We start from the raw sequence: 25015 nt of genomic DNA, 5'->3' as shown, positions 1-25015 counted from the left end.
TGTGCTTTCTTTTAAACAAACTTAAATTGTTAATGTGAGAATCGACCCTGACCTGTTGCATCATAGACGCATAACCTTTGTTCAATGTAAGTGGAGCAGCTGTGCCTCCACATCCGTTGAATAACAACACTGTGTCACTGGAGCGTTGAGCTTCTCTTGGGTCAGTGAGGAGACGGCTGACCCTGATTTACTGCTGCTGATTCTGTGACTGACCCATGTTTATGATGTTCATTTTGAGTAGCGAAGGCCCCAAGGACAGTTTTAATCATTTTCACAGAGGACCGAGGTTACTGTAGGACATGTGGAGCAACCTTTGACCTTTAAATAAAACTTTTTGCAAAAAAATAATATAATATAATATAATAATATTTCTATTGGGCCCTGATCTTTCCAAGTACACTACCGTAAAAGTTTGGGCACAGTACAATTTTTTGGAAAGAATTGGTAAAAAGTAACATTTGTCACAGTCATGCCATGTTTAGTTTCATTGTTTTTTCTTGTTCAGTTTCTAGTCACGGTTTTCTTTGTCTTTGTTTTCCCTGTGTTCGAGTTTAACATTAGTTGTCATGGTTTCTGATTAGTTCACAACTGTCCCCTGTTCCGTTAATCATCTAGCCCTGTGGATTTAAGCCCTCTGTTTCTTCTGTTCAGTGTTCTGCGTTAACATTTATGGTTCTTGTGTACTGTTTTTTTATTTGTCAATTAATGTCTATTATCATTGTTAATTCTGTGTCATCATCCTCCCATCACCCTTGGGATTTAAACTACACGCACCCCCTATAACAACGCAGAACCCAAAAGACAAGATTAATACTGTGATTTTTGCTATGGATATTCCAGCAGATAACTTCCTCTAGCTGAAGCAGGTGGATCGCTCCCTCAAGGATCACACGAGGGATGGCCTGCACATGGATGGTCCTCGAGGGAGCTTCGCTGACTATGTGGAGTGGGTGCTGGTGCGAAATGACTCACCATTTACCATCTGCCTGCAGGACATTGCAAGCCCAGTTCCAAGTAGTCTCAGTCATCGCTGGATATGCCAAGTTCCAAGTCATTTTGGTATCCGATGGTTCAGCCCAGCAACAAGTCTTCATCATCCAGCACCAATTCTTCCTCGTCCTGCCCTATGTCTCCTTCGTTGTGGATGGTCCCGCCCAACTCCCTCTCCCACCTCCGCTGCCAAAGCCATCCAGTTCCTCTGCCTCGCCTCTGCTGTCTCCTTTCAGCCCCTGGGTTCCTCCAGTCGTTCCACTCTGCTGCACAAGTCCACCTGGGGCTTCCCAGTCATCAGCTTTGCCTTGGCCTGTGGATCCCTTAACTCCTCCACAAGCTTCCAAGCCCTGGACTCCACCATGGCCCTCCGAACTTGGATTGCCATCCCTCAGGCTCTACCAGGCTACCTCGTCCCTCTGGCTCCACCTTGGTCTATCGTCGCTCTGGCTCCACGTCGGACTTCCGAGTCAGCAGCTGCACCTCGACCCTCTACCCCTCTGGCTCTGCCGGGCTTCTCCTTCCCTCTGGTTCCATCATTGTCCTCACTTGTCCACCCTGGTCTGGCAAGCCAATGCATCCACCTTGGCCATGCCCGCCTTCAGCTCCACTGTGGCCCTCCAGGCTGGCTGTCAGTGTTACGCTGGGTCTTCGGCTCTGCCTTGGTCTCAACCTCCACGGGTTCCTTCTCAGTCTATCGTCTCCCTGGTTCCACTCGGCCTCTCCACCAAGGCTCCACCATGGCTCCACCGTGAGCCTTCATCTTGTCATGACTCTGGGTCATCCTCTGGTTTCTCCCATCTCCGTTCTGGCTCCTCCCTGGTTCCTCCGGTCATCTTCTTCTTAATGTCTCTTTCTGCCTGTTCTTCATCCTCCTCCAAAACCCCCTCTCTCCCTCTTCAATTTGAACTCTTGTGTGCAGCGTGAGGTTCCAGAGGTTCAGGTTTATGTTAATAGTTCTTGTGTAGTGTTACTGCTCTTTGTGTTAAAGTCTATTATCATAATTTATTCTGCGTCTCGCATCATCGTTAGGATTTACATGACATGCAGCACCTGACAACAGCAGATTTTTACACTGTTACAAATAAATTCTATTTCAAAGAAATGCTGTTCTTTTGAAGTTTCTATTTATCAAAAAATCATTGAGCAACAAATCAGGATCATGTGACACTGGAGATTGGAGTAATTATGCTGAAAATTCAGCTTTGCCATCACAGAAATTGTCCTAAATTTCATTTTTAAAATATATTAAAATAGAAAACAATAATTTTAAATTGTACTAATATTTTACAATATTACTGTTTTTACTATATTTGTGATCAAATGAATGCAGCCTTGGTGAGCATAAGAGATTTCTTTCAAAAACATATAAAAACCCAAAACTTTTGAGCAGTAGTGGACATTAACATGTTACTTCAGCAAAATATTTATTTAATCTTAGAATTGTATTGTTTTCACTATGATGAGAAACCAAATGCACTGATTTGAAGTTCTTGTTTTTTCTTAAGATGACAACAAAATGTTTTTCAAGCTAAGCCATATAATTGAAACAAGGCAAGGTTCATGGCCACTTCTGATGTTATGGTGAACATTCTAATGTTGAGAAGTACAAAACAAGCCGCATTAGACAATACAAGGCCTTACAAAAAAGAAAAAGTATAATCGACAATGCATGTTTTATCTCTGGAAAACAAGTCTGTTATCTAGACTTTACTGTTATTGCTTTAGATCACTTAGAGTTTATAACTTTAGGCACAACTCTGCTATGTGTGTTATAAAGGAATGAATGATAATGATAATAATAATGTGTGAGTTTAATAAAAATAAGGTGTTGCTGTAATCTAGTTATTTAACAGTGTTTGCACATAATATAATGTCATAAATCTCTACGACAATCACAAGCTCTTTTATTATTTGACACATTAGCTTGCTGGCGCTCAGTCTTTGTTTTGATTTCATGTACAGGTTACTAGGCAGTAGGCACAAAAAGGAACATGTGACTGGAAACAAAAACCACAGTATTTCAATAACTGGCTGTCACGTTAGACAAAGCAGACAGCATGAACTCATGCATGAATCAATTGTTGCTCTTGACCTTTTTTCTTATTTTTCATTGTGGTGTTTTTTGAAAGTGGCATCAATGATTTTGACTGTACAAGTTAATGCTTACAGTATGAAATTTGCTGGAATATAAGTATGTGCATGTCCATACATGTACTTTATCACGTTTTATTCATAAGTTATTTCCGGTACACTCTTAGAAATAAAGGTTCCAAAAAGGTTTTGTTTGCAGCGTTGCAATAGAATAGACATTTTTGGTTACCCAAAAAACTTTCAGTGGACAGTTATAAGAAGAACCATTTCTTCTTAGTCTGAATATCATTTTAATAATCAGAAGAGCCTTTTTTCACTATAAAAAACCTTATGTGCATTGAAAAGGTTCCATTAATGTTAAAGGTTCTTCATGGAGCCATAGATGGAAATAAAGAATGTTTAAAAGTGTACTGTGTGTATTATTCCGCTTGTCTATGTTTGCAGGTTTCAGAAAGTCATTAGCAGTGGAGATTTTTCAGTGACTCTTTCTGCAGGTTACATTGTTACGCCAGTAGGTGGCAACAAGTTTAAAGGGATAGTTCGGCCAAAAATGATATTTAACCCATGATTTACTCACCCTCAAGCCGTTCAAAATCCATATGTCAATCTTTTTTCAGACGAACACATTTTCAGTTATTTTAGAAAATGTCTTAGATCTTTCAGTGGTTATAATGTGAAGCAATGGGGTCCAGCTCCTCCAAGTCCCAAAATGTGCATGCATCCTTCACAAAAGTAATCCATCCGGCTCCAGGGGGATAAACGAAGGCCTTCTGGGGGTAATCCGTGCGGTTTTGTCGTAAAAATATACATATTTAAAACTTTATAAACAAAAATAACTGGCTTCCGGTAGCGGTCGACGCGCGTTCACAGAGATGGATGCTGGCGTATGACGTAGCGTAGGAAGCGTCGTGACGTAGAACGAACGTCGAGTTTTGTTTTGCTCTGCTCTCTGGCTGCGCTGTCACGTTCGTTCTACGTCACGACGCATCCATCTCTGTGAACACACGTTGACCGCTACCGGAAGCCAGTTATTTTCATTTATAAAGTTTTAAATATGTATATTTTTACGACAATAGATGGCAGAAGGCCTTCGTTTATCCCCCTGGAGCCGGATGGATTACTTTTGTGAAGGATGCATGCACATTTTGGGACTTGGAGGAGCTGGACCCCATTGCTTCACATTATAACCACTGAAAGATCTAAGACATTTTCTAAAATAACTGAAAATGTGTTCGTCTGAAAAAAGATTGACATATGGATCTTGAACGGCTTGAGGGTGAGTAAATCATGGGTTAAATATCATTTTTGGCCGAACTATCCCTTTAAGAGCGAGTCATTGAATCATTCAATGGATTTGTTCAAAACGCTGATTCATTTCGGAATCAAACAATACCTCTACTGTGACGGCCTATGTCAGTGAGTCATTGAATCAAATGATTTACTGATTCATTCAGGAATGAAACTGTACTAATGTGCATTGCTCAGAGGCGTGATGGTTGATTCTGCTTTGGATTTGTTTGGAACATTTATGGTTTGCAGAGCAAAATTTGAAAGTACACAGTGTAGGGTATAAAGAAAATATGGATATATAAACATAGCATCTAAATGTAGTGAACGTAAAAGCAGTAAACAAAAAGACAGAGATACGTAAGATGTCACGCTGGGCTAAATCTTAATAGTTGTCTAAAAAAGTTGGCGCCAATGTGTGAGGATATAGGCTGATGTAGACTACATTTTCTGTATATCCCATGTCATTATTCTCTTAGAAACAGTTCCCACAGAGTTAAATATCTTTCCACTTCTGGAATATGTATAGACATGTGGCATATCATCTTTGCAGATCATGGAAAAATGCACTGCCTGCACGCTCCCAGTTCTCCAGTTGTTTTGCTGTCTTAGGGGATGAAAGGTTAACAATTCCCTAATGTTGTTTATTTTTAAAGTCACAGGGGGTTGCCTATAGCAGATGTTCTGAAAGTTAAATAGGTCCCAACGAGAAAAGTGTTTTATAACATGTTGGAATCCGACCAAACTTAACTGACAGAAATGTTACATGATGGGATGCAACCTGATTCTAGAACTTACAGGGCATCCGGAGGTGAATATGCAAGAAAAATAATATTGTTTACTGATACTCAAAGCATACATTCATTAATATGGCTAAATGAATGGGACTATTAAACTTTGGCTCATTACATCTAAAAAGCAAACAATTTATAGTTTCAATAACACAATATACGTTTCCCTTTACGCAGAAGTATTATGTGTTGCACAAGTCATTTCTAGAAATGGCTAGAATTACTTTTAAGGAGTTTCGTGTTCAAAGAACCAGTTTTAACTAGTTAAAACTGGTTCTTTGAACACAAAACACCTTAAAAGTAATTCTTTAAGTGTCTCAGGAAATTACAAAGGAAAATGGCTTATTTTAAAATAAAAGAGAAGTGAAGCTTGTCTGGGGCGAGTGAATGAACATTCACATCCATAAAACCCAATTGTGCCACCAGCATCCGAATGAGAAAATAAATAATGAGAGCTAAATGCATCAAATGTGTAAATTATGAATTAGTTTCGGTTTCAGTTTCTACAAACAGCATATGATATTTTTTTTTTTTTTCCAATACTGCCAATATTTTTCTTTGTTGTTAAAAAAAAAAGTCTTTTTTTGTTTGAAAGTGCTGTGTTTAAACTTGTCTGGATCTTCAGTATGACTGAACATAGCTGCAGCTGTTTATACATTTATGCATCTGCAAAGTATGTACATCCTGTCCTTTCCCAGTCTCATGAGTTACACACTAACAGATTCAGCTATGCACCGTGCATTTCAGCCTGAATGCTCATAAGACTGCATTTTAAGTCAGTTTGTCTTTCATCTTTCCAGGATCTGAATGAATGCTCAACCAAATTAGTGCCATGCCATGCACTAAAAACAGAGAATATCAGATGCCTGCAAGAGTTCAGAATGTAAATAAGCAACAGCTGCTGCATTGTCATATCAGAGTGTCATATTAAATGAACCTGATGGTGACAAGCTGCTGTCCTCTGCTGATTATTCAGTCTTTAACTGTTGATTGAGATAAAGCTTTGCACAGTCACTCTGATTTCTTTATTTAGTGCTACCCTAAAGAAGCAATTTGACATATACCACAAAACAAAATAATCTCAAATATCCAAATTATCCTGTTTAAAAGTTTTGATGATTCTCTACAAAATGGGAATTCCAAAGTTATGATCATAACTGATTTTTTTTTTTTTAAATGTGAACTGATCATGTAAACCCACATTTATTATGATTTATTTTTATTATATGCTTTATGGAATCTTGAGCAATAAATTACTTTATTGTCATGCTCTGAGTGACTATATTTTGCAAAGTTGTTTTGTGAAAAATAAATCATAACATTAAGATGTAAGCTACAAATTTTGGGACTGAAAAACCTGAAGCTAAATATTAATTTTGGGCCTAGGATTGGGTACAAAAGAAGTCGCACAGTCACACTAGAAAAAAACAGTAAAAAGTAAAAAAAAAATATATATATATATAGAATGTATATCACAATGAGGAGGAAACAACACAATTGTTCTATAAATACAATCATGTTTGTCCATATACAGAAAGCACATCAGAGATTCACAGCAGGCCATTTTCACACTGTATGTGTAGTGAGAAAATGTGTTGTGTTATTTCCAGTGCTTTAGGAGCGTTTGAGTAACAGACCTTGAGGTGGTGATGAAGGCCATGAGCTGATCTGTGGGATTTTGGCAGAGGGGAGATAACCTCTATATTTGACCACAAGGAGGCAGAAGAACTTTCTCTGGACGGTCCCAAAATGCACTCCTTTCAAGCACGTATGCGGTTGAATGCATGCCCAGATGTGGTTTAGTGTACACTCAGAACAAACTGTTCTGGAGAAGTTGAGCTCTGCTCTGAGCAAAGAAGTTTCAGCAACAGTTATCTTTCAGTTTGTCTTTTCATTGTTTCTTAATCTTTCATTTCATTATTATCAAGCATGCAACATGTAGTGATCTATGTGTGATAAATAGACCACAACAAATTGGCCCTTGTTCTGGAAAAGTCTGAAAGATGTCTCAAAAGATTGCCTTCCACAGTAACAGGTGTAGTTACTCGTCGGACATGGTTTTACACAGTCATCAACATCACAATCACAGAAATACTACAATCCTTACATCCAGAAGAGGACAACCATACTATGACAGTACAAATCTTATGACTGAAGTCATGCTCAGGACATTTAAAGTCACATTTAATCATACCTCAGCATGGTTCCAGTATACACTACCTTCTACCTTCACTTTCTATTCATCAAGGAATCCTGAAATATTATATATTAAGCAACACAACTGTTTTCAACTGATAACAATAAGAAATGTTTCTTGAGCAGCAAATCAGCATATTAGAATGATTTCTGAAGGATCATGTGACACTGAAAACTGTAATCATGCTGGAAATTCAGCTATGTCATCACAGGAATAAATGATTTTTTAAATAAAATAGAAAACAGTTATTTTAAATAATTTAATATTATTTCACAATATTACTGTTTTTTTATTTTTTATTTTTTTTAAACACAGCTTTGGTGAGCATATAAGAGACATGCTCATATGCCAGTGTTCATCTCACTCTGGATATGACATGTGAACAATATACAGAGGAACAATAAAAAAGAGGTAGTGTTAAAAATGAGTCATGCGTGTAGTATATGGACGGGAGGTAACTGTTATTATGCAATCACCCAAAATACAACCACATCTATAGTTAAAGCTAGAACAAAACAGATCAGATAGTATTTAGATCTCTTACTGTAAATATAATGTACTGTCAATACAGTTCAACATCACATATGCAAATCAAAATGTTTCTGATGTATGATTGAATGAAAATGAAGGCAAATATCTTAACAGGAGATATCCAAGAAAGAGTCCTGTGTTAATCATGTGACAGCTAACAAGGGCATGATTTATGTGTTGTCTATTGAAGTGTGACCTCTGTAATGCTTTTGTTAACAACTGGTGACCAAAACATAATTGTATTAACAAAACTTCTTCAAGACTTCTTAAGTTTGTTTAAAAAAAAAAAATTTTCGACAATGATTCTGTTATAATTTCCTTAGACATCCATAGCTTATTCACCTATAGTGCCTCTTTCACATAAATCTTGATGTTCTAGTGTGATGCAGATGTTACGTATTTAGAATGTGGGTAAAAGGTTGTCCTGCCGGGAGCACATTAGAGTCAAAAATGCAGCTGTTTCTTTTTTCCGGCATGTGATTCGGGCAGATGACTAACTGCTGTCATCAGTGTTTCTGGGAAACTCGTAGACAGGGCAGATACTGAATATCCCTGTCATTCATATGCTAATCACTGACTTCAGGGCTACTCAGCATCTGAAAAGACTTTGGCTAGGAGAGATGGATACACACTGTGCTTCGCAGATGATGCGTACATTAAAATCCCATGCCAAATGTTCTGACCCGTCATTATAAAGAGCAGTAGGTCAGCTGATTTAAGATGTCACCCCGTCTTGTAGCTATGCAAGTACCAAACAAAACAGTGTTAAAGAGTGTTAAAACAATGACATGTTATGTGATTCAATTAGAGTGATCCGCCAAAAGGCGTGCATATGAAACAACTCAATAAGTGTTTGTGTTATTGCTTGCTTCACGTCATTGGCATTGAGAAGCAAACACACCCTGAGAGTTGGTTTACAAGCACTGGAACAAGTAGAAAATGCTTTGTCAATCCAGCATTAACCATGAAGCACCCTTCAAGCTTGAAATTCAAGTGAAATATTTAGCTAGATGCATCACATTAAAGATTACACAGGCATTTAAAGGCATGGTTTGGATGGCGTTTTCTGCATTTGATTAATGCCCAAGTCATACACTGCCTTTCAAAAGTTTGGGGTCGGTACTTTTAAAAAGTTTTTGAAAGAAGTCTCTAATCCTATTAATTTGATTAAAAAAAGGTAATACTGTGATTATAATACAAAAAGACAGTTGTAATATATTTTAAAATGTAATTTGTTCCTGTGATGGCATCTTTACTTCTTTACTCCAATCTTTAGTCACATGATACTTCAGAAATCCTTCTAATATGCTGATTTGCTGCTCAGAAAACATTTCTTTCTATTATAAATGTTGAACAGTTGTGAACAGTTGTGCTGCTAAGTATTTTTCTGTAAATAGTGATTATTTTTCCCCACAGAAATCTTTGACGTTAGAAAAGTTCAAAAGAACAGTATTTATTTGAAATATATTTTTATAACAATTTGCAATTATTTACTGTCACTTTTGATCAAAATAATTAAAAGTATTACTTTCTTTAAAAAATAAATAAAAATTCTGACCCTAAACTTTTGAGCAATAGTGTCATTCATAAAAGACCTATATTTATATTAGAGATATAATTCCAGTCGTGACCGAGTTCAGCTTCATCAACAATCAAGTCCTGGCTTCTGCTCCACTTACCAGAACTTCAAATCCTGTTTTGACCATGTCAGCAAAGTACACTGTAAAAACAAGCAAATCTCTCTCTGAAAACCTGAAAAAGCTTTCGAATACTAAAGGGTAAACCCTGTAACACTTGTACTCTGATATCACCTAACTGGAATACACACCTAATCCTTTGTATCACAAGAAAAAATAACAACAACAACAACAACAACTAAATAGGAGTATTGCTTTTCTATGGGTGTGGCAAAATCTAAGGCATCACTTGAAGAGGTAACCGAGTATAGTCTTCAGAAGGCTCTAGTGAATGCTGGCTTTCTGTGAGCATGAACTTTCCCCTAATTCTCACACTGCTCTGTGCTCAGAGGAACAGACCACAGTGCTCAACTACGGCACGTTCACCTCGTCGCTCCACACAAAGCCTCTGCCACAATGATGACTTCACACAGGGAAAACCCTGATTTCCATTCAGACCAAAGAAACTAAACATTTTCTCTCTAAACTATGTAGTTTCTATGTATTTTTCTAATTGAACATTAACAGTGGGTAGGATGTACCAAACTGAAATCAATACTGGTTTGTACGATTGTACTTCACACCTTAATTGTCTCAGTAGGATTGTTTGTGTGAAACAATGTGCAAAAAAAGAAACACTTAAATTAAACAATAATAATATAATCAATGAAACCACTGACCAAAAGTCATACTGATTAGGTACACATACAAACATATGAATCACATAAATTGCTCAATATTCATTACTGTTGTACGCCTACACTCAATTTTCAAAATCTTAAAAATAATTTGAAATCGATAGGCTTTCTGGTTGCAACCGTGTCCATTCTTACATCATGGTCCACATTAGAAGCAAATACGGTTAAGGGGGAGGAGGCTGAAATCTGAGCAGACACACTCCCTCCACATAGCCAGCCAATCAGATCATGCTAGACAGCTCAGAAGGGTATAAAATCAAGTTAGCCCTTCAACAGCATGAGCTTGTGCTCTTCAGAATACTGCGACAGCTAACCGGTCTCTACTACAAGTTAGAATAACCAGACAACCAAAGACAAAACAAGCAAGATGAAGGTCCCACTGGCAAATCTGCTATGCATCACAGTCTTGGCAAGCTCCGGGTCAAGCTTCCCGCTGGAGAGGAGAGGAGCTGCTGCTGGAAAAGAGAAGAGAGTTCAGTATGCAGCATGGGATGATGTTAATGTGCTTGCACATGGGTTGCTGCAGCTAGGTCAGGGTCTTAAAGAACATGTGGACAAGACCAAAGGCCAGGTGAGAGACATCACCATTAAGATGAAGGTGTTCAACGTCACCGTATCCGAGCTTGGCAAGCTGACTCAACGGCTTCAAGAAGACAGCATGGCGCTGAAAGCAAAAGCCCAGAGTTTGGAAGAAAGTGGGAGGCTGGTCCTAAACGTGTCCACGGAGCTGCTCAAAGACAGGCAGAAGGACCACGAGAGAATGAATAAGATAGAAGAAAAAGTAGATGGCTTGATGCAAGGAGAGGGTTCGGAAGCTGCCAACGGCAACAACAGTGATGCGCGGACCATTCAGGTATGTGTAAAAACCTTATTTCAGGGCTAAAAGAATGTGAAGCATTTTGTCTTTGTTTTAGCCATAGGCTAACCACATCTCTGCCTGACATGCATTGTAATGTTTGCTTTGATGTGTATTTGCATATATCTGTTAACTTAAAGGCAGGGTAGGTAGGATTTATTAAAAATTAAAGATCCAAATTTGTTAAAACTTTCTATATATATCAATACATAATTAAAATGTAAGAACTCTGAAAAAAAGAGTATAAAAATCAAGTGACTCTAGACCGTATAATCTGTATTAAACACAGCTCATTATTTCGATTCGGGACGAATCAAAGGATTGGCTTAGGCGACTGTCACTCTCTCGCAACCATGGCAACCACCCTTTTGCCACACAGCACCTACCCACTTGCGCGCGACCGTTTGATTTGAGGAGTGCGAGAGGCACGGAACCTGATCACACCTCCGTCCAGTAGATGGCGGTAATGCACTATGTTTGCAAGCTGCCAATAAAATCTATCGAAGAAGAAGAAGAAGGCACTGAACCTAGGAATACCAAAACAATGGCAGAGAAAGAGCAATCTAAATTTACAGTACCGGCATATGCAGTTAGTGAAGGCAAACCAGGCAAAAAAATGCCCCTTCCCCTCCGCTTGTCTCAGGTAAATAATGCGTCCTCTAGCTCAGCGGTCGGAGTCGCGCGTTCATGTGTTTTGGGGACGTGGCTTTGGAAGAAGCACAGAAATGAGGGGGTGGAGTGAATGGAAATAATGAGATGTCTTTAAAACAGTCGTGAGAGGTCTACAGACACTCGATTTTGATACTTTCTTTTTCAGAGTACTTACATTTTAATTATGTATTGATATGTACATAAAGTTTAAACAAATTTGAAAAATAAAATTTTTAGACCATTTCTACCTACCCTGCCTTTAAATTAAGTAAACAAGAATTAATTGGGTTGGTTTAAGTGATTTGAAAAGCCTGCATTTCCATTAGACTACTGACCCGCACATAACAGAAAAGTTTGTGGGCGTGCACCCGCTTCATGGCATGAACTCAATGTCGTGCTGTACGTGCAAGGTAGCAGTTATCCATGTCCGGACAAAGAAAAATGTCCGAGGCACTGACCTCCTGGAAAGTTTACCTGCCCCTTGATTCACGTTTCAGCAATAAACAAGCTGTTTAGATCTTCATTGTCTGCGCGAACTTCATTACGATGCAGAAGAAAAGCTGTGTCGTTTGAAAAGATTATACAGGACCGGTTATACAGGAATTTAATTGTCAACACTGTAACTATCGTTTCGGCCTGCTGAGGTTTGGAAAAGCCCCCGTTTTGAGTTTGATTAAAGACTGATCTCAAACCATTTCTGATTTCAGTGGATGCTGGAGGCGCAGAATAAACGCATTGATGACCTAGTCGAGCGCATCAAGCAACAGCAAGAAAAAATGGATAAACAAAATATTCGAATTCGAACTCTCCAAAACCAGGTAATAAAAAATACTATGATACAAAATATACGTACAAAATAGTGTGGTTATTAATATTAAATCTAAGACTACAAACTTATTCAAAATATTCATGTGATGTGAACTAGATTCAAATGAAAAACGAACGATCTTCTCTCAAACGGAAGGAGGATGAAGTTCATTTGAACGCGAGCTCTGAACAGCGAGATTCCCCTGATGGTAAGTTTTTTTTATTTTTATTTTTTTATACATATAATTGTTTTAAAAGAAACTGTGTTTCAGTAAACACACAAAATAAATACATTATAAGTTAGTAAGAGTGCTCTAAATGTATATGCTCGCTTATAGAAGTCGTTACAAATTCTCCCATTCACATTTAAGTGGACCATCTCTGCCAAAACAGTCTCTAACACACTATATTATAATTGCATCAATACTGAAGTAAAACATACAAGATTAAGTTTTGCCCTTGTCAGCGGCATGCTGGGACTTGTTTTGCACATAGATAGTGATGTAATGAACTGCATAATGTTGATTAACATGTCCAAATAGGAGAATAATCTTGAAAACCTTTAGAAAATGCCTCATGGAAATTAGGCAATATCTCAAACATTTAACCTTGAATATTATAATTATGTTTTTAATTCTGTAGGTGTGTGATGGTAGGAAATGGTACATTTATAAGAAACTCCATTTCAGAGCAATGGCTGCCTCTAAGTAGGTGAAAGGTGAACCTAGCAGAAACACATGGGCCAGAACAGTCATCCAAACCAACACAATAAAGCCTTTAATGGCAAGTTCTGACATCAGTGGGATCCGAAGAATGCTTTAAAAGAAACAGTTTCCCTGGACTCCTTCCAATTGTGTGCAAGTTCATCAGTCTCGGACTGTGTTAAATCAGGGTCACAAGCACGCAGAGATTTGTTACAAATCTGGCCAAGACCAAAGGGAGTGCTTATTTTTTTTCAGATTATAGTATATCCTGTACCTTAGATTTCCTGGCTTTAATCCAGTGAAAACTATAATATACAGAGTGCATATTTTTGGACCGTGAACTTTGTACAGACTTTCCCTGTCGTGTGCAGCACTCCAAAAACACGTCATTTCTCTCAGAAAACATGTAACCTTTACCCTAGATCTGTCAGAGCCAGACTATCCCCCTCAGACCCCCCCTGCCTCCACACAGACAACCCCTTTTATTGTAGTGAATGAGAAGTGTGCCAGACTAGAGAAGACCACTTTGCTTAATGCCATATGCTTTGAGCCGAGCCTTAAATTACAATATATATATATATATATTACACTGTTTTAGAAAACTACGCATATATATGACTATATGACTTATATTACGTTATATTATATATAGTTGTATATATATTAGTCATTTAAAGTACAGCATCCAATTTTATCAGGATAGACAGCACCAAACTTTTTTGGGGGGTATCTGTCTCCTCTCACTTATAGCGCCTTGAGGGCCTTTGCAGTTGCTTCTCAAATAGCAGCAGCAGCCTCGCATTCCCGGATCACTCGCTGTCCATGCATTGTGATGTCAGAAGAGGGGTGCTGTGCACGTGAAGAACGCATGAAGGGCTGGACTAAAGGGGGGCAGGGAAGAGGGAATGCTTGTAGAGGTCTGAAGCAATTGAGGGAAGTCTCTGCTTGGGAACTGGGGGAAAGGTCATGTTTACACCCTCAATTGTTCCAGCCAGGTCAGAATTCTCTTGTGAAACTGCCTTTGTTTGGCAGATGTTTGTGAAGTGAGCCACATAGCGCACCTTTTAAGCGTCAGTGTCTGAGAAATATATGCCAATGCGTATAGCATTGAACGCTCTTTTGTAGCAATACGACATTTTTGGACTATTGCCGTGCAGTTCAAAACAAACTCCATGTTGTCTTCTGTGTGCTTGGGTTGACACGTTCAAGGTTCAGTGTTTGAGATAAGGGTTTAGTTCACCATTAAACAATGTGATAAACACTTATCCTGTACGTGTGAGCAATATCCATCGTGTGCCAACTTTAAAATCCCTGTTTGGATACAGGCTTGGATAAAGGTCATTTGTAGACATGTGAATATATTTGTGGTGTTTTTGTGTCTTTCAGCTATGGCTTCTGACTGTCATGAACTGTTCCTGAGGGGTGAGACCTCAAGCGGGCTGTACACCATCCAACCCACTGACTCCCAGCCTTTTGAGGTCTTCTGCGAAATGACACCCGGTAGGTGGTACCTTTATGTGTTTTGAGCCTCTAAGGCTTCTTTGTTGGTAAAGCACGCTGCATATTGCTTCCCCACCCCCCAAAACTATCACTCAGGAGAACAGCTTTTAATCATTTGGTTTTGTGCTTAAATCCACAGAAGGAGGATGGACAGTCATCCAGAGACGACAGGATGGATCTGTAGACTTCGATCAACTATGGCAGGCATATCAAGCTGGCTTTGGGAGCCTGAATGGTAAGAATCCAATGTGAACCAACTCTGTTTTTCATGTGAGCAACAGGCTCTGAGCAAACAGCCACTTCTGTCAGTAGACTTTGATTAAGGCAAAGTGATTACCTACTAATAATGGATGTAGAGTGGCAGATTAAGGATAGAGGATCAGATCAATCCTGGCTGGAGAGGAAACATTGTCAAATCCTGTATCCCTAATGCCTTTAAATGATTTAACTGCAGAGTGACTAAATCTCCTGGCCTATTCCTAGACCAGTCTCTTAAATATCCTTCTTAAATGTCGCTTTCAGGTGAGTTCTGGCTCGGCCTGGAGAAGATTCATTCTGTGTCCAAAGGCGGCAACTACATCCTCAAAGTGCAGTTCTCTGATTGGCGGGATGAGATTCAGAGCATCAACTACCCTTTCCATCTGAACGGTGAGGAGAACAACTATTCCCTTCGCATTCTGGAGAGGCGCGCTGGGAACCTGGAGAGCTCTCTGTCTACCGAAACATCCGGAGTGCCCTTCTCCACCCGCGACAAAGACAATGACCAGAAAAATGACCTCAACTGTGCCAAACAGCTATCAGGTAACATCATGATGCCGTTGACCATAAGTTTAATCTTTCTATGTGGGTGATGTTGTCATTTTAATAGGTTTCCTTTTTGGCTTTCCAGGTGGTTGGTGGTTTAGCAACTGTGGTCGCTCTAACCTAAACGGCAGGTATTTTGTTACTCCTGCGCCAAAGCAAAGGCACCAGAGAAAACAAGGAGTGTTCTGGAAAACCTGGCGTGGCCGCTACTACCCGCTGAAAACCACCACCATGATGATTGCGCCCGCCGAGATCGAGAACAAGTCATAGAGGATGTCCGCTGTCTAAATCAATCACACACGAGACCTTAACCAATGACGTGGGAGGAGAAACCACCATTCGTAACCTGCCAAAATAACATACTGGTGCTGAAAAGGTCTAAAGCACTTTTAGGAGTGTCTTCCAATTGTTTGTTATAACAGACAATGTCTGAATCATGTATGTGGTGGACACTCAAATCCCAGTCTGTGCAAAAATAGGCTCTTTTATTTAATCAGAATGGAAATAACTAAATGTGCCTGGAACTCTGCAAGCAGCAGCATGTGTTATATGGTGCAGGCCACTGCAAGGATCTGCTACATGTTTAGACAAATCTGGCAGGGTGACGTCAAAAGACCTGATGGTTAGGCACCATTGCGAGTGCTTCCCATAACTAAAAGGCTTGGGGAAGAAATTAAATAACCTTACCACTAAAATACGGACCAAATAAGCTACATGAGCTTGAGCCAGTACTTTTGAGAACGCTTATTGTAAAGGCACTATTTATCTTAAGGCATTATCCACAGACAAAGACATGCATTAGTAAATCTGCAGAACATTGAAAGATTTGTTGCCCGTCAAGTCATTTCAAGTATCCAAACATGGAAGTTATTTTATGGTACACACACGCTGTCTTTCAAAAGCTTAAATGATCTGAGACTACTTGTGTATTTTCCTGTTTTGAAATCAAATGAGGAGTTCCTGTGGAGATTTATTTTCTCAGTCACATTGACTGCCTTTAAATGTCTAGAGCTGTCACTTCTCTGTAAATAAGAGAAATGTACATTTTCTTCATAGCATTACAGCTGTATTCTTGCCAACTTCAAAACGGTCATGCTCTGATTTCCATAATATTTAAGTGTTGTACAAAAAATCATTATGTATTTCTTTATCTTTTTGCTTATAATTTATGTTACTTTTTGTTACTGTTTTTATGAAAAGATGTTTGGTCTTGAAGAGACCAATAAAAATTGATTTTATTTAAAAAACAAACAAACTCCGTGTCACTGAAGTTCTTGCACTACACACAAACAGTATGAAGTATGAAGTGCTAAGCAGATGTACGCAGCTCTTATCAGACCCGAGGGTTACGTTTATCTACACGGCAGGTGATGCTGGAATGTCCTGGCGGTGCTCGAGCTTGCACAGTGCCCCAGAGACAAGAAACATGGCAACAAATATAACTGAGCAGATGGCTGCAAATATACCTGCGAGACATCCGTACAGTTGAAATGCTGTGATTTCTGTTAAACCAAAAATAAACTTTTATCATAGAAAAAAAAGTAAAAAATACTATGTCCTTGAATGTTCCTAGGAGTGTTGCCATATGGTCTTAAACACACGTGAACCTTGCTTAGCGGAAATCAGCTTATTCTTCTGACTTGCCTATAAGTAACTAAGTTGTGTTGGCTTCTGAGTGTCACACTCAATGTTTCACACCTGAAAGAAGTCGTCACTAATGTGCTTTCAGTTACTTCTAGATGAGTTTACTGTATTTAACACTCAAGTGCTTTACGGTTTAGGAAAAGAACAACTGTCTTATCACCTTTGAAATAAAGTTTTAATCTTTTTAGCTGTGATAAATAGAAACATTGTAATGTGCTACATTTGAAATCCTGGTTTACAACAAATAAGATGCTGTTGACCTTCACAGGTTTAAAGATTCAACAAGATTTTGCACTTCATATTGACAAAAGCTTATGAAATGCCATGGGTCAAGTGGAACTGAGTGATATTATAAGAAAAGGACACTGCATATAGTTATAAGTACAGTATACATGGAGTTATTAAGAGCATTACAGAACCAACAGAAAATGAGGCCATTGCACAAACATAAAGACATGTTTCGTCATATAACAGCCATTATGTTTAGCCATTATGATTTTTAAAGCTTCATTCATCGTCATCCTGCCTAATGTATTGTTACTTTATTTAGAGCCACTGAAGCAGAACAGTACCAAAGAACAAATATTATTCCGTTATATAACATTTGATTGTCATTAATCATGATGAGGACCCCTCAGTATACCCTTTTGGTTGTTTTATAATTGTATTTAATTTTAGCCTATCTTATCTGTTTTGCATTTCACTAAAATACTTTTTGCAACCCCCAACCTGAAGGCAAAAACTAATACATTGGAAATACATTTGTTAATTTTGAACTAATAAGAAAAGTAGATTTGTTTTAATGGTTAAAACTAATTTTAATGTGAGACATATTTTTGCCGACATGAGGGGATTATTGTTGACAGAATTTCCATTTTCGGGTGAGCTCTCCCTTTAAGGAGAAAAATGCATAGATTACCCGTGTAATATAATGTTTGCACAATGCTGTCTGTGTGACAGGTTACCTGCTTCAACAGGAGTCATGAAAGTAAATCAGTCTGAAGCGTGAGGGAGGTGAGCGGCGTGTCAACATGGAATGTGGCATTTCATTAACAAGAAGAGAACCTTTTTGACAAGCTTACAGCAGGGCTGTTTGAGAAGAGGCACAAGTAAGGCCTTAACAGCACAAATCTGCACATGTGTCGACAAAGTGAGGTTGTAAAAAAAATCTCAACCTCAGGCAGCAAAAACTGGCGAGAACCGGAGAAACTGGTGAGACCTTGTTAAGCAGCGCCACCTGGTGCAAGATTGAGTCATTTCGATTGAGACTCGCAGTAAAAATATCTTTATTGAATGTATTGGTAACACTAAAACGTTCCATTAGTTAGCCTCGTTTAATGCATTAACTACATAAATTAGGGTTAACTTGAAAATATGAACTAAATAATAAAATAATTAGTTCTACCTCCAGTTTTACAATCAGCATTTTCCCAGCGTTAAGTACATCCTTTCACTTACCCTTTGTTAAAAATTAAATAACATTTCTTTTCGTTAGGAGCTTTATAGACTATTCTTAATGTGTAGTTAATAATACCATGCTGTCCTTTTCACTCAGTGCCAGATGATGGCAGTGTTGAGTAATTTAAAAAATTTTGAAGACAAGTCCCCTCTTCAGATTTATTAGGTACCATTAAGGATATTAGTGGGCCCTGCTCCAGTGTCTGAGGATGTAGTACATCAGCTTCATTATCTGACTCAACACTGCTTGATCATTTTTCTTATCAGATCATTGATTAATGGATCAGGATTTCCATTGGGAAGTAAGCAAGTGATTTCAAATGTTATCTTCCTCTTGTATAGGACTGAAAATTAAATACTAGCTTTGTTATATACTAATTGTTTCAGAGAGCAAAAGGCTATCAAATTAAGTGAATCCTGACAACAGTACCTCTTGTTCATCATCTTTTATTATAAACCCAGTATTTACTACATTCATCTAACCATGATATTCCACGAGAAAGGTTTAAAAAAGCAGACCTAAAATGTTCCAATGTCTAGTACAAAAGGTTTAGCCATTTGGAATGAGAACAAATACTGTGGAATAAAAGTAGTGAATCCAGTTCCTAATTTGGAATGTTCAAGGCTCACAATGTTATACTTCAATTTCCATTTACAATACTATAATCCAAAGAAAACAAGACATGCTCCAGTTGGTCTGGCTCTACAAACAGTAAAATATTTGATGAGAAAATGAAACACTAATACAAAGATGAACTATTTAAAACACATTACAGATTGTATGTGAGACAGTTAAGTGTATTATAAAACCACATTCATCTCCTCACATCAACTGAGGAAGTCAAATGTTTAGAATGTCAAAAGCAGAAATGACTCAAAAAATGCTGCTGAAATGATAGATAACCCCTTCCTTTTTGTGCATGTCAAGAATGTGCTCTAAATTTCCAGCCTAAAAACACAATAACAAAAATATTACTGGGAAAATAAGCTCTTAAATTAACAAAATGGACCACATAACTCCAGTAAAGGTTCACCATATAGAAACCCTCACTGTTTTAACTTTGCATCTTTCAACTGTAACAGCAAAAATTCTCCTTCACATGCTCGACTGACAAGAAAAAGCATTTTGCAGAGTGGTTTAAAACCCCCGGAGCATGTTCTATATTCAATAAATGAATCAGACTCACGTAACGCTCTTTCTCGTCCATACTTAATATCAAATTTCCTCACAAGGCGGCTTGATTAGAAAAGAAGAAAATTCATTATTTGGGATTATGTAAATGTAACTTTACAATTACCCCCGTCACACTTGCATTTAAGATCAGCGTTTTGAACAAATAAAAAAAATCAAATAAAATGTACATTAAACTAAACCTAATTAAGCAAATACTAAATATTATCATGAGAGGTTGTTCAATTAAATGACTGTCAAATGAACCATATAAAATACAAGAAATATCAACACAAATAACACTTAAAATATTTTGTTGGGCTCTCGTTTTAAATGAACCAAACATACTGTTTATAAAAAGAACATTGATATAGTTAAAAAATAAGTGATATGTTTCATATGGGTCACTTTCATGTTTTGGGTCTTTTGTTTACAAGGAAGTATCAACTTCCCTTTAGCTTCTTATTCAGACTCATAGCCTGCGATTGGTCGATTCAGTAATCTTGACCGTCATCCTGATAACCCTGGTAGCCCTCGTCTTGGTAATCCGTGTAGCCAACAGCATCAGCTCCTTCTCCAGTCGCATCGGGTGCACTTTTGGGGCAGTATTTGGCATCGTAGATCTGACGGCCAAGCCCAAAATTTTGCCCGCTCTGGTTGGCGCCTTGAGTGTAGCCCATTTGTAGAGACATTGTGGAGTTGTCGCATTTGTCGGTGCCAATTTTCTGGTCGTAGATGGCACGGCGGGTCCCTGGAGCTGTCATACCAGACTACAAGGAACAGATCAGATTCAGAACCGTTTTACATTTTATTATATTTTTATTTTCAGTTTTCATTTTAACTGTAGTTTAAAGTGCCCTTATTATGCCATTTTAAAGGTTTCTCATTTTGTTTCCAACAATAGGTTTATATGCATCAAAGGTAAAAAATGGAAATAAAACTTTCATTTTCTCATACTGTACATGGGACATCACCTAATTTTTCAAAGAGTCTGAAAACCAAACCCCTCCTTTCCGTGAGCCTAGCCTGCTTGAGGCATAAATTGCTTGGCTTCATTGCTGTCATTAGTTGTTGCCAACCATCTCCGAAACCGGTAATCTTCGAGCTATTGAGAGTTAAATTTGCATTTATGTTGCTCGAATTTTCCCGCTCTCTTCTTCCAAGCGACTCACCCTCACTGATTCATCTCTGGTGAAGCGTGCACTGTGACGCACTACGTAAAAAGACACATGTAACACGAAGTTGCAAAATGGGTAGGCAACTTCCAAAGAACTGGGGCCGGTTGCATAAACTGCTTAGACCAGTCTTAAGTTAGTGCTAACTTTTTAAAGTCAGTTACATAAAAAGGTAGATCGGTCTAATTTGAATCAGAAAAGTAAGTAGCCTACCTCTTGACTAATTTCTAGTTGGCCAAATTAGTTCTTAAGACAGTCTTAACACAGTGGCTAAGTTTATGCAACTGGTGCTACACAGCCTAAAAGCATATTTTTCAATCAGATGTAAGACCTTGTCTTAAAATTGAATGCCTAGCAGAAAAAACAAAAACAATATTTAAGACTTTTTAAATGGACTTAGAATCAGGAGATAATAATTTTCAGACTTAAGACTTTTTAATGTCCTGCAAGAACCCCATTTAGGAGACAATAACTGTATTTGTGGTGCACTTTGATCTTTAAAACTTTGCAGACCTTTTATAATCACAAACAGCTATATTACACACTGCATGAAAGGTAATATTAAATAAAAATAAAAAAAGCACAATAGGGGCACTAAGTATTCGTAATTTTATGTTTTTGACATTTTTTTTTAGTTTTAGTTTATTTCTATTTAGCTTTATTTTCATTTCAGTTTAAGTCATTTTAGTCCTTCAAACTAAGTAAAAACATTGTTATTTTGTCAAAACATTTTAATTTTTGTTTTTGTAAATATGGTTTTGTATATTTATTTATTTAATTATATACATTATTATTATTATTTTTTTATTTTTTTTGTTTAAGCGTCATTTCAAGTAGCCAAGTAGTTCAAGTAGTTTTTTGTTTTAGTTAACAATAACAACACTTGATCAGAATGAGTTAGTAATAAGAGAAAATTATCAATATCATGGGAGGTGGTACTCACTTGGCTAGCACCCTTGTTAGTGCCCATCTGAAGACTGATGGTTGAATGGTCCATTGGTGGTAGAATATGTGACTTGGGATCATACAGGTGTCTTCTGGTACCGTAGGCATTCATTCCAGCTTGACTTGCACATTTATTTGTTCCCATCTATAAAGAGACGCGCACACAAGCTACATACATGAGCTATTTTCATGCCACTTTCCAGATAAAGCCATATCAGTTTTGGATTACAGATTGTGAATAAATTATATTCAGATAGTTTAAGAGAATGACAGAAACTTGTACAAAGTTCAGCCATACCTGTAGTCCAATGACACATTGCCCCGCTTTCATTTTCTCTTCATCGAAAGCCCTCTCCTGTCTCTCTGCATACTTCACTCCAATGTCTACACTTGAGTGGATGCCCTTGGTTTTAGCCTGTAAACAGTGAGAATCTATAATTACAGACTGAAATAAAATCAGTTAGGCTGTTCTCCTGTGAAATTATATCATTAAACGGGGCCTACCATGCCAGCAAGAGCCAGAAGTGTGGTCTGAACCTGTGTCATGTTTCCATTCTCAAACAGATCATTGGCCTCAAAAGTATCGTGAGGTTTGAGTCCATAGGTGGTGATTGCTTTAATGAAGTTGGTCAGGTTCTCTAGCTGCAACAAAATGAAATAGCTGAATGAGAACAGACAAAACATAACCTTCATGCTGGACGTTCATTTCAACTACAAAAGATAATCTTATCCGGAATTTAAAGGGTTAGTTCACCCAAAAATAAATTCTGTCAGTAATTACTCACCCTCATGTTGTTCCAACCCCGCAAGACTTTTGTTCATTTTCGGAACACAAATTAAGATATTTCTGATGAAATCTGAGAGCTGGCTCACTTCTGGGTTGTACGTCAGAACGTAGGCTCACTATTGGCCAGCATCACACACATGACCAGCATCGGTCAATAGTGAGCCTACGTTCTGACGTACAACCCAGAAGCGCTGCGCTGTTACACTCTGTAAATTCATTCAGGCCCACACAGAAGAAAATGAATAGTTGAATAAAGTCATTATTTTTGTTTTGGCGCACAAAAAGTATTCTCGTTGCTTGATAAACTTAAGGTTGAGCCACTGTAGTCACTTGGACTATTTTAACGATGTCTTTACTAACATTTCTGGAACAGCAGATATCAATTACCTTGCAGCCTATGGAGAAGTGAGCCAGCTCTCAGATGTCATCAAAAATATCTTAATTTGTGTTCCGAAGATGAACGAACGCTTACGTGGTTGGAACAACATGAGGGTGAGTAATTACTGACAGAATTTTCATTTTTGGGTGAACTAAACCTTTAAGTGAACACATTAGACAACTATGTTCTCAGAAAGAAAAAAAGGTTCAATGTCAGAACATTTTATCTCCAGCTTTCCTAAAACATTTGGGAATAAACATTTTAGAGGAGCGTAAAACGTCAGCTCACCTGATGCCAGTTTTGGGACGACTGGTTAATCTTCTTCACAGACCCCGGCTGAAGTTTGTTTACAAGCCTTTAAGGAAAGATCAAGACCCGCACGGTTATGCAAAGTTATATTGTAAAATAGTCTTTGAAAAGAATTAATGGGAGTTACATAAACATACATAAATGCAAACTTACTCGCAGAGTATTACACCATTTTTCAACCCTTTCTGGAAGTCATCTCCAATTGACCGCCCAGTGATGCCCTCAATCCAAATTCGTAATTCTTCTTCTTTTTGGGGGTCATATTTCTGTGCAATCTAGAGGAAAGATTAATGTGACATCGTTCAATAATCATACTATATGCTCATTATTTCAATGAGATCTACATGATCACCGAATGCCCTACATTGCATAAATAAACAATATGTAGGTGAGTCAGTTAATCGCATGCATGCCTTAATATATAATCATATACCGAAATGAAAGACCTTTCTATCACCATAAATCTGGCTGTCACGGTAATGTCATGGCTGCTAACCGATACTAAGTGTGCTACAAACACATCAACACCTTCGAGGAGGAGGAATGTGAACGAACGGCAGGGTTTGTAGTTTTTTTTTTTTAGCGCAAGCTGTGCGTTTTCTTTCAGGCCAGATCACAATGACATATTTGAGGACTGGAGGCAACGCCCCAAGAGCTTCTTGAGAACTTTCTTTACCGTTTCCGTGACTTCTTTTGCGTTTTACTTAGTTTCACTTTACAGCTACTTGTAATAGCTGTAAAGTGATACTAAATAATATAATTCAATATGCATTACATGGAGCACAATTGTTATTTAACTTTGTATCGTTACACGTGTTACATGTTAACACACCAGGAAGTCTGCGAAACATTTGTTAAAACAATTTTGAATTCATCAGAACGAGACAGAGAGACTTCCGTTACATATAAGATACAATATGCCAAACAAAATAAGTCTGTGTTTTAACGAAGGTTTTGAAATAGTTTATAAATAATTCCACGTAATTTACCTTGCTCTTCACTTCCGCTGAAAACCCGTATGCTGGGCCTCTGTTGAACTGTGAAGACATTGTCAGCAACAAGAGCAGAATAAGTTTCAAAACAGATTGTCGAGAACTGAAAGAAAGACTTCGGTAAAGTTAGGTAGTTTTGTCTTCTTTTCCTATTTTAGCGTATGCATATCCAGAACTTCCCCTTGTTTACCTCGCAACCAATGAGAACACGCGCTCAATGCAGGCCACGCCCCTTTCTCTCCTTCTTGGCCGTGATTGATATCAAAAACTCCATATATGGCACTAAAGTACCAAATTCCTTTATAATGGGAGTATCCCTGTGTCCATCCTGGTATTCCAGACTCGCGGTAGCTGAGGATTGAGTCACCTCTGGGAATACGGCAGGCTACTGAATGATGTCACTAACATTCATGGAATATCTCTGTAATGCTGAGGAAGCAAGGCAAGATAGGATATCATGCTAATAAGTCATACATGTAATCAGTCACATGATTTTGAACAGGTACTGACGCACACTTTAAAGCAATCCAGTGGAAAACATTAAGGCCTGGTTTCACAGACAAGGCTTA

At 38.1% G+C, this 25015-nt stretch overlaps 2 protein-coding genes across 2 annotated transcripts; one reads left to right on the top strand and one right to left on the bottom strand.

Moving 5' to 3' along the window:
• The first annotated feature begins 10536 nt into the window (after positions 1-10536).
• Positions 10537-17119, top strand: angptl4 (angiopoietin-like 4). The gene is made up of 7 exons (XM_084118762.1): positions 10537-11117; positions 12479-12589; positions 12697-12787; positions 14669-14782; positions 14922-15017; positions 15305-15583; positions 15672-17119. Exons 1-7 carry the CDS (start codon positions 10632-10634, stop codon positions 15854-15856), a joined length of 1362 nt encoding a protein of 453 aa, XP_083974888.1. The 5' UTR covers positions 10537-10631; the 3' UTR covers positions 15857-17119.
• Positions 17120-19119: 2000 nt separating this feature from the next.
• cnn2 (calponin 2) lies at positions 19120-24686 on the bottom strand. The gene is made up of 7 exons (XM_084121057.1): positions 24444-24686; positions 23608-23729; positions 23434-23500; positions 22484-22621; positions 22278-22394; positions 21978-22124; positions 19120-20629 (listed from the first exon to the last, which is right to left on the bottom strand). Exons 1-7 carry the CDS (start codon positions 24501-24503, stop codon positions 20354-20356), a joined length of 927 nt encoding a protein of 308 aa, XP_083977183.1. The 5' UTR covers positions 24504-24686; the 3' UTR covers positions 19120-20353.
• Between the last annotated feature and the right edge of the window lie 329 nt (positions 24687-25015).

The sequence above is a fragment of the Abramis brama genome (assembly GCF_963993115.1).
Source record: "Abramis brama genome assembly, chromosome: 7".
Lineage (NCBI taxonomy): Eukaryota > Metazoa > Chordata > Actinopteri > Cypriniformes > Leuciscidae > Abramis > Abramis brama.
This window is presented reverse-complemented; position numbering and strand designations above follow the sequence as displayed.

Bases quoted from the DNA above. Each gene is read 5' to 3' on its own strand.
- angptl4 (XM_084118762.1), top strand. From the start codon at position 10,632: ATGAAGGTCCCACTGGCAAATCTGCTATGCATCACAGTCTTGGCAAGC. The intron at 11,118-12,478 runs GTATGTGTAAAA...TTCTGATTTCAG, and splicing joins GTGATGCGCGGACCATTCAG to TGGATGCTGGAGGCGCAGAA. The intron at 15,018-15,304 runs GTAAGAATCCAA...TGTCGCTTTCAG, and splicing joins TGGCTTTGGGAGCCTGAATG to GTGAGTTCTGGCTCGGCCTG.
- cnn2 (XM_084121057.1), bottom strand. From the start codon at position 24,503: ATGTCTTCACAGTTCAACAGAGGCCCAGCATACGGGTTTTCAGCGGAA. The intron at 22,395-22,483 runs GTAGGCCCCGTT...CACTGTTTACAG, and splicing joins TTCTGGCTCTTGCTGGCATG to GCTAAAACCAAGGGCATCCA. The intron at 22,125-22,277 runs GTATGGCTGAAC...GTCTCTTTATAG, and splicing joins AATGTGTCATTGGACTACAG to ATGGGAACAAATAAATGTGC.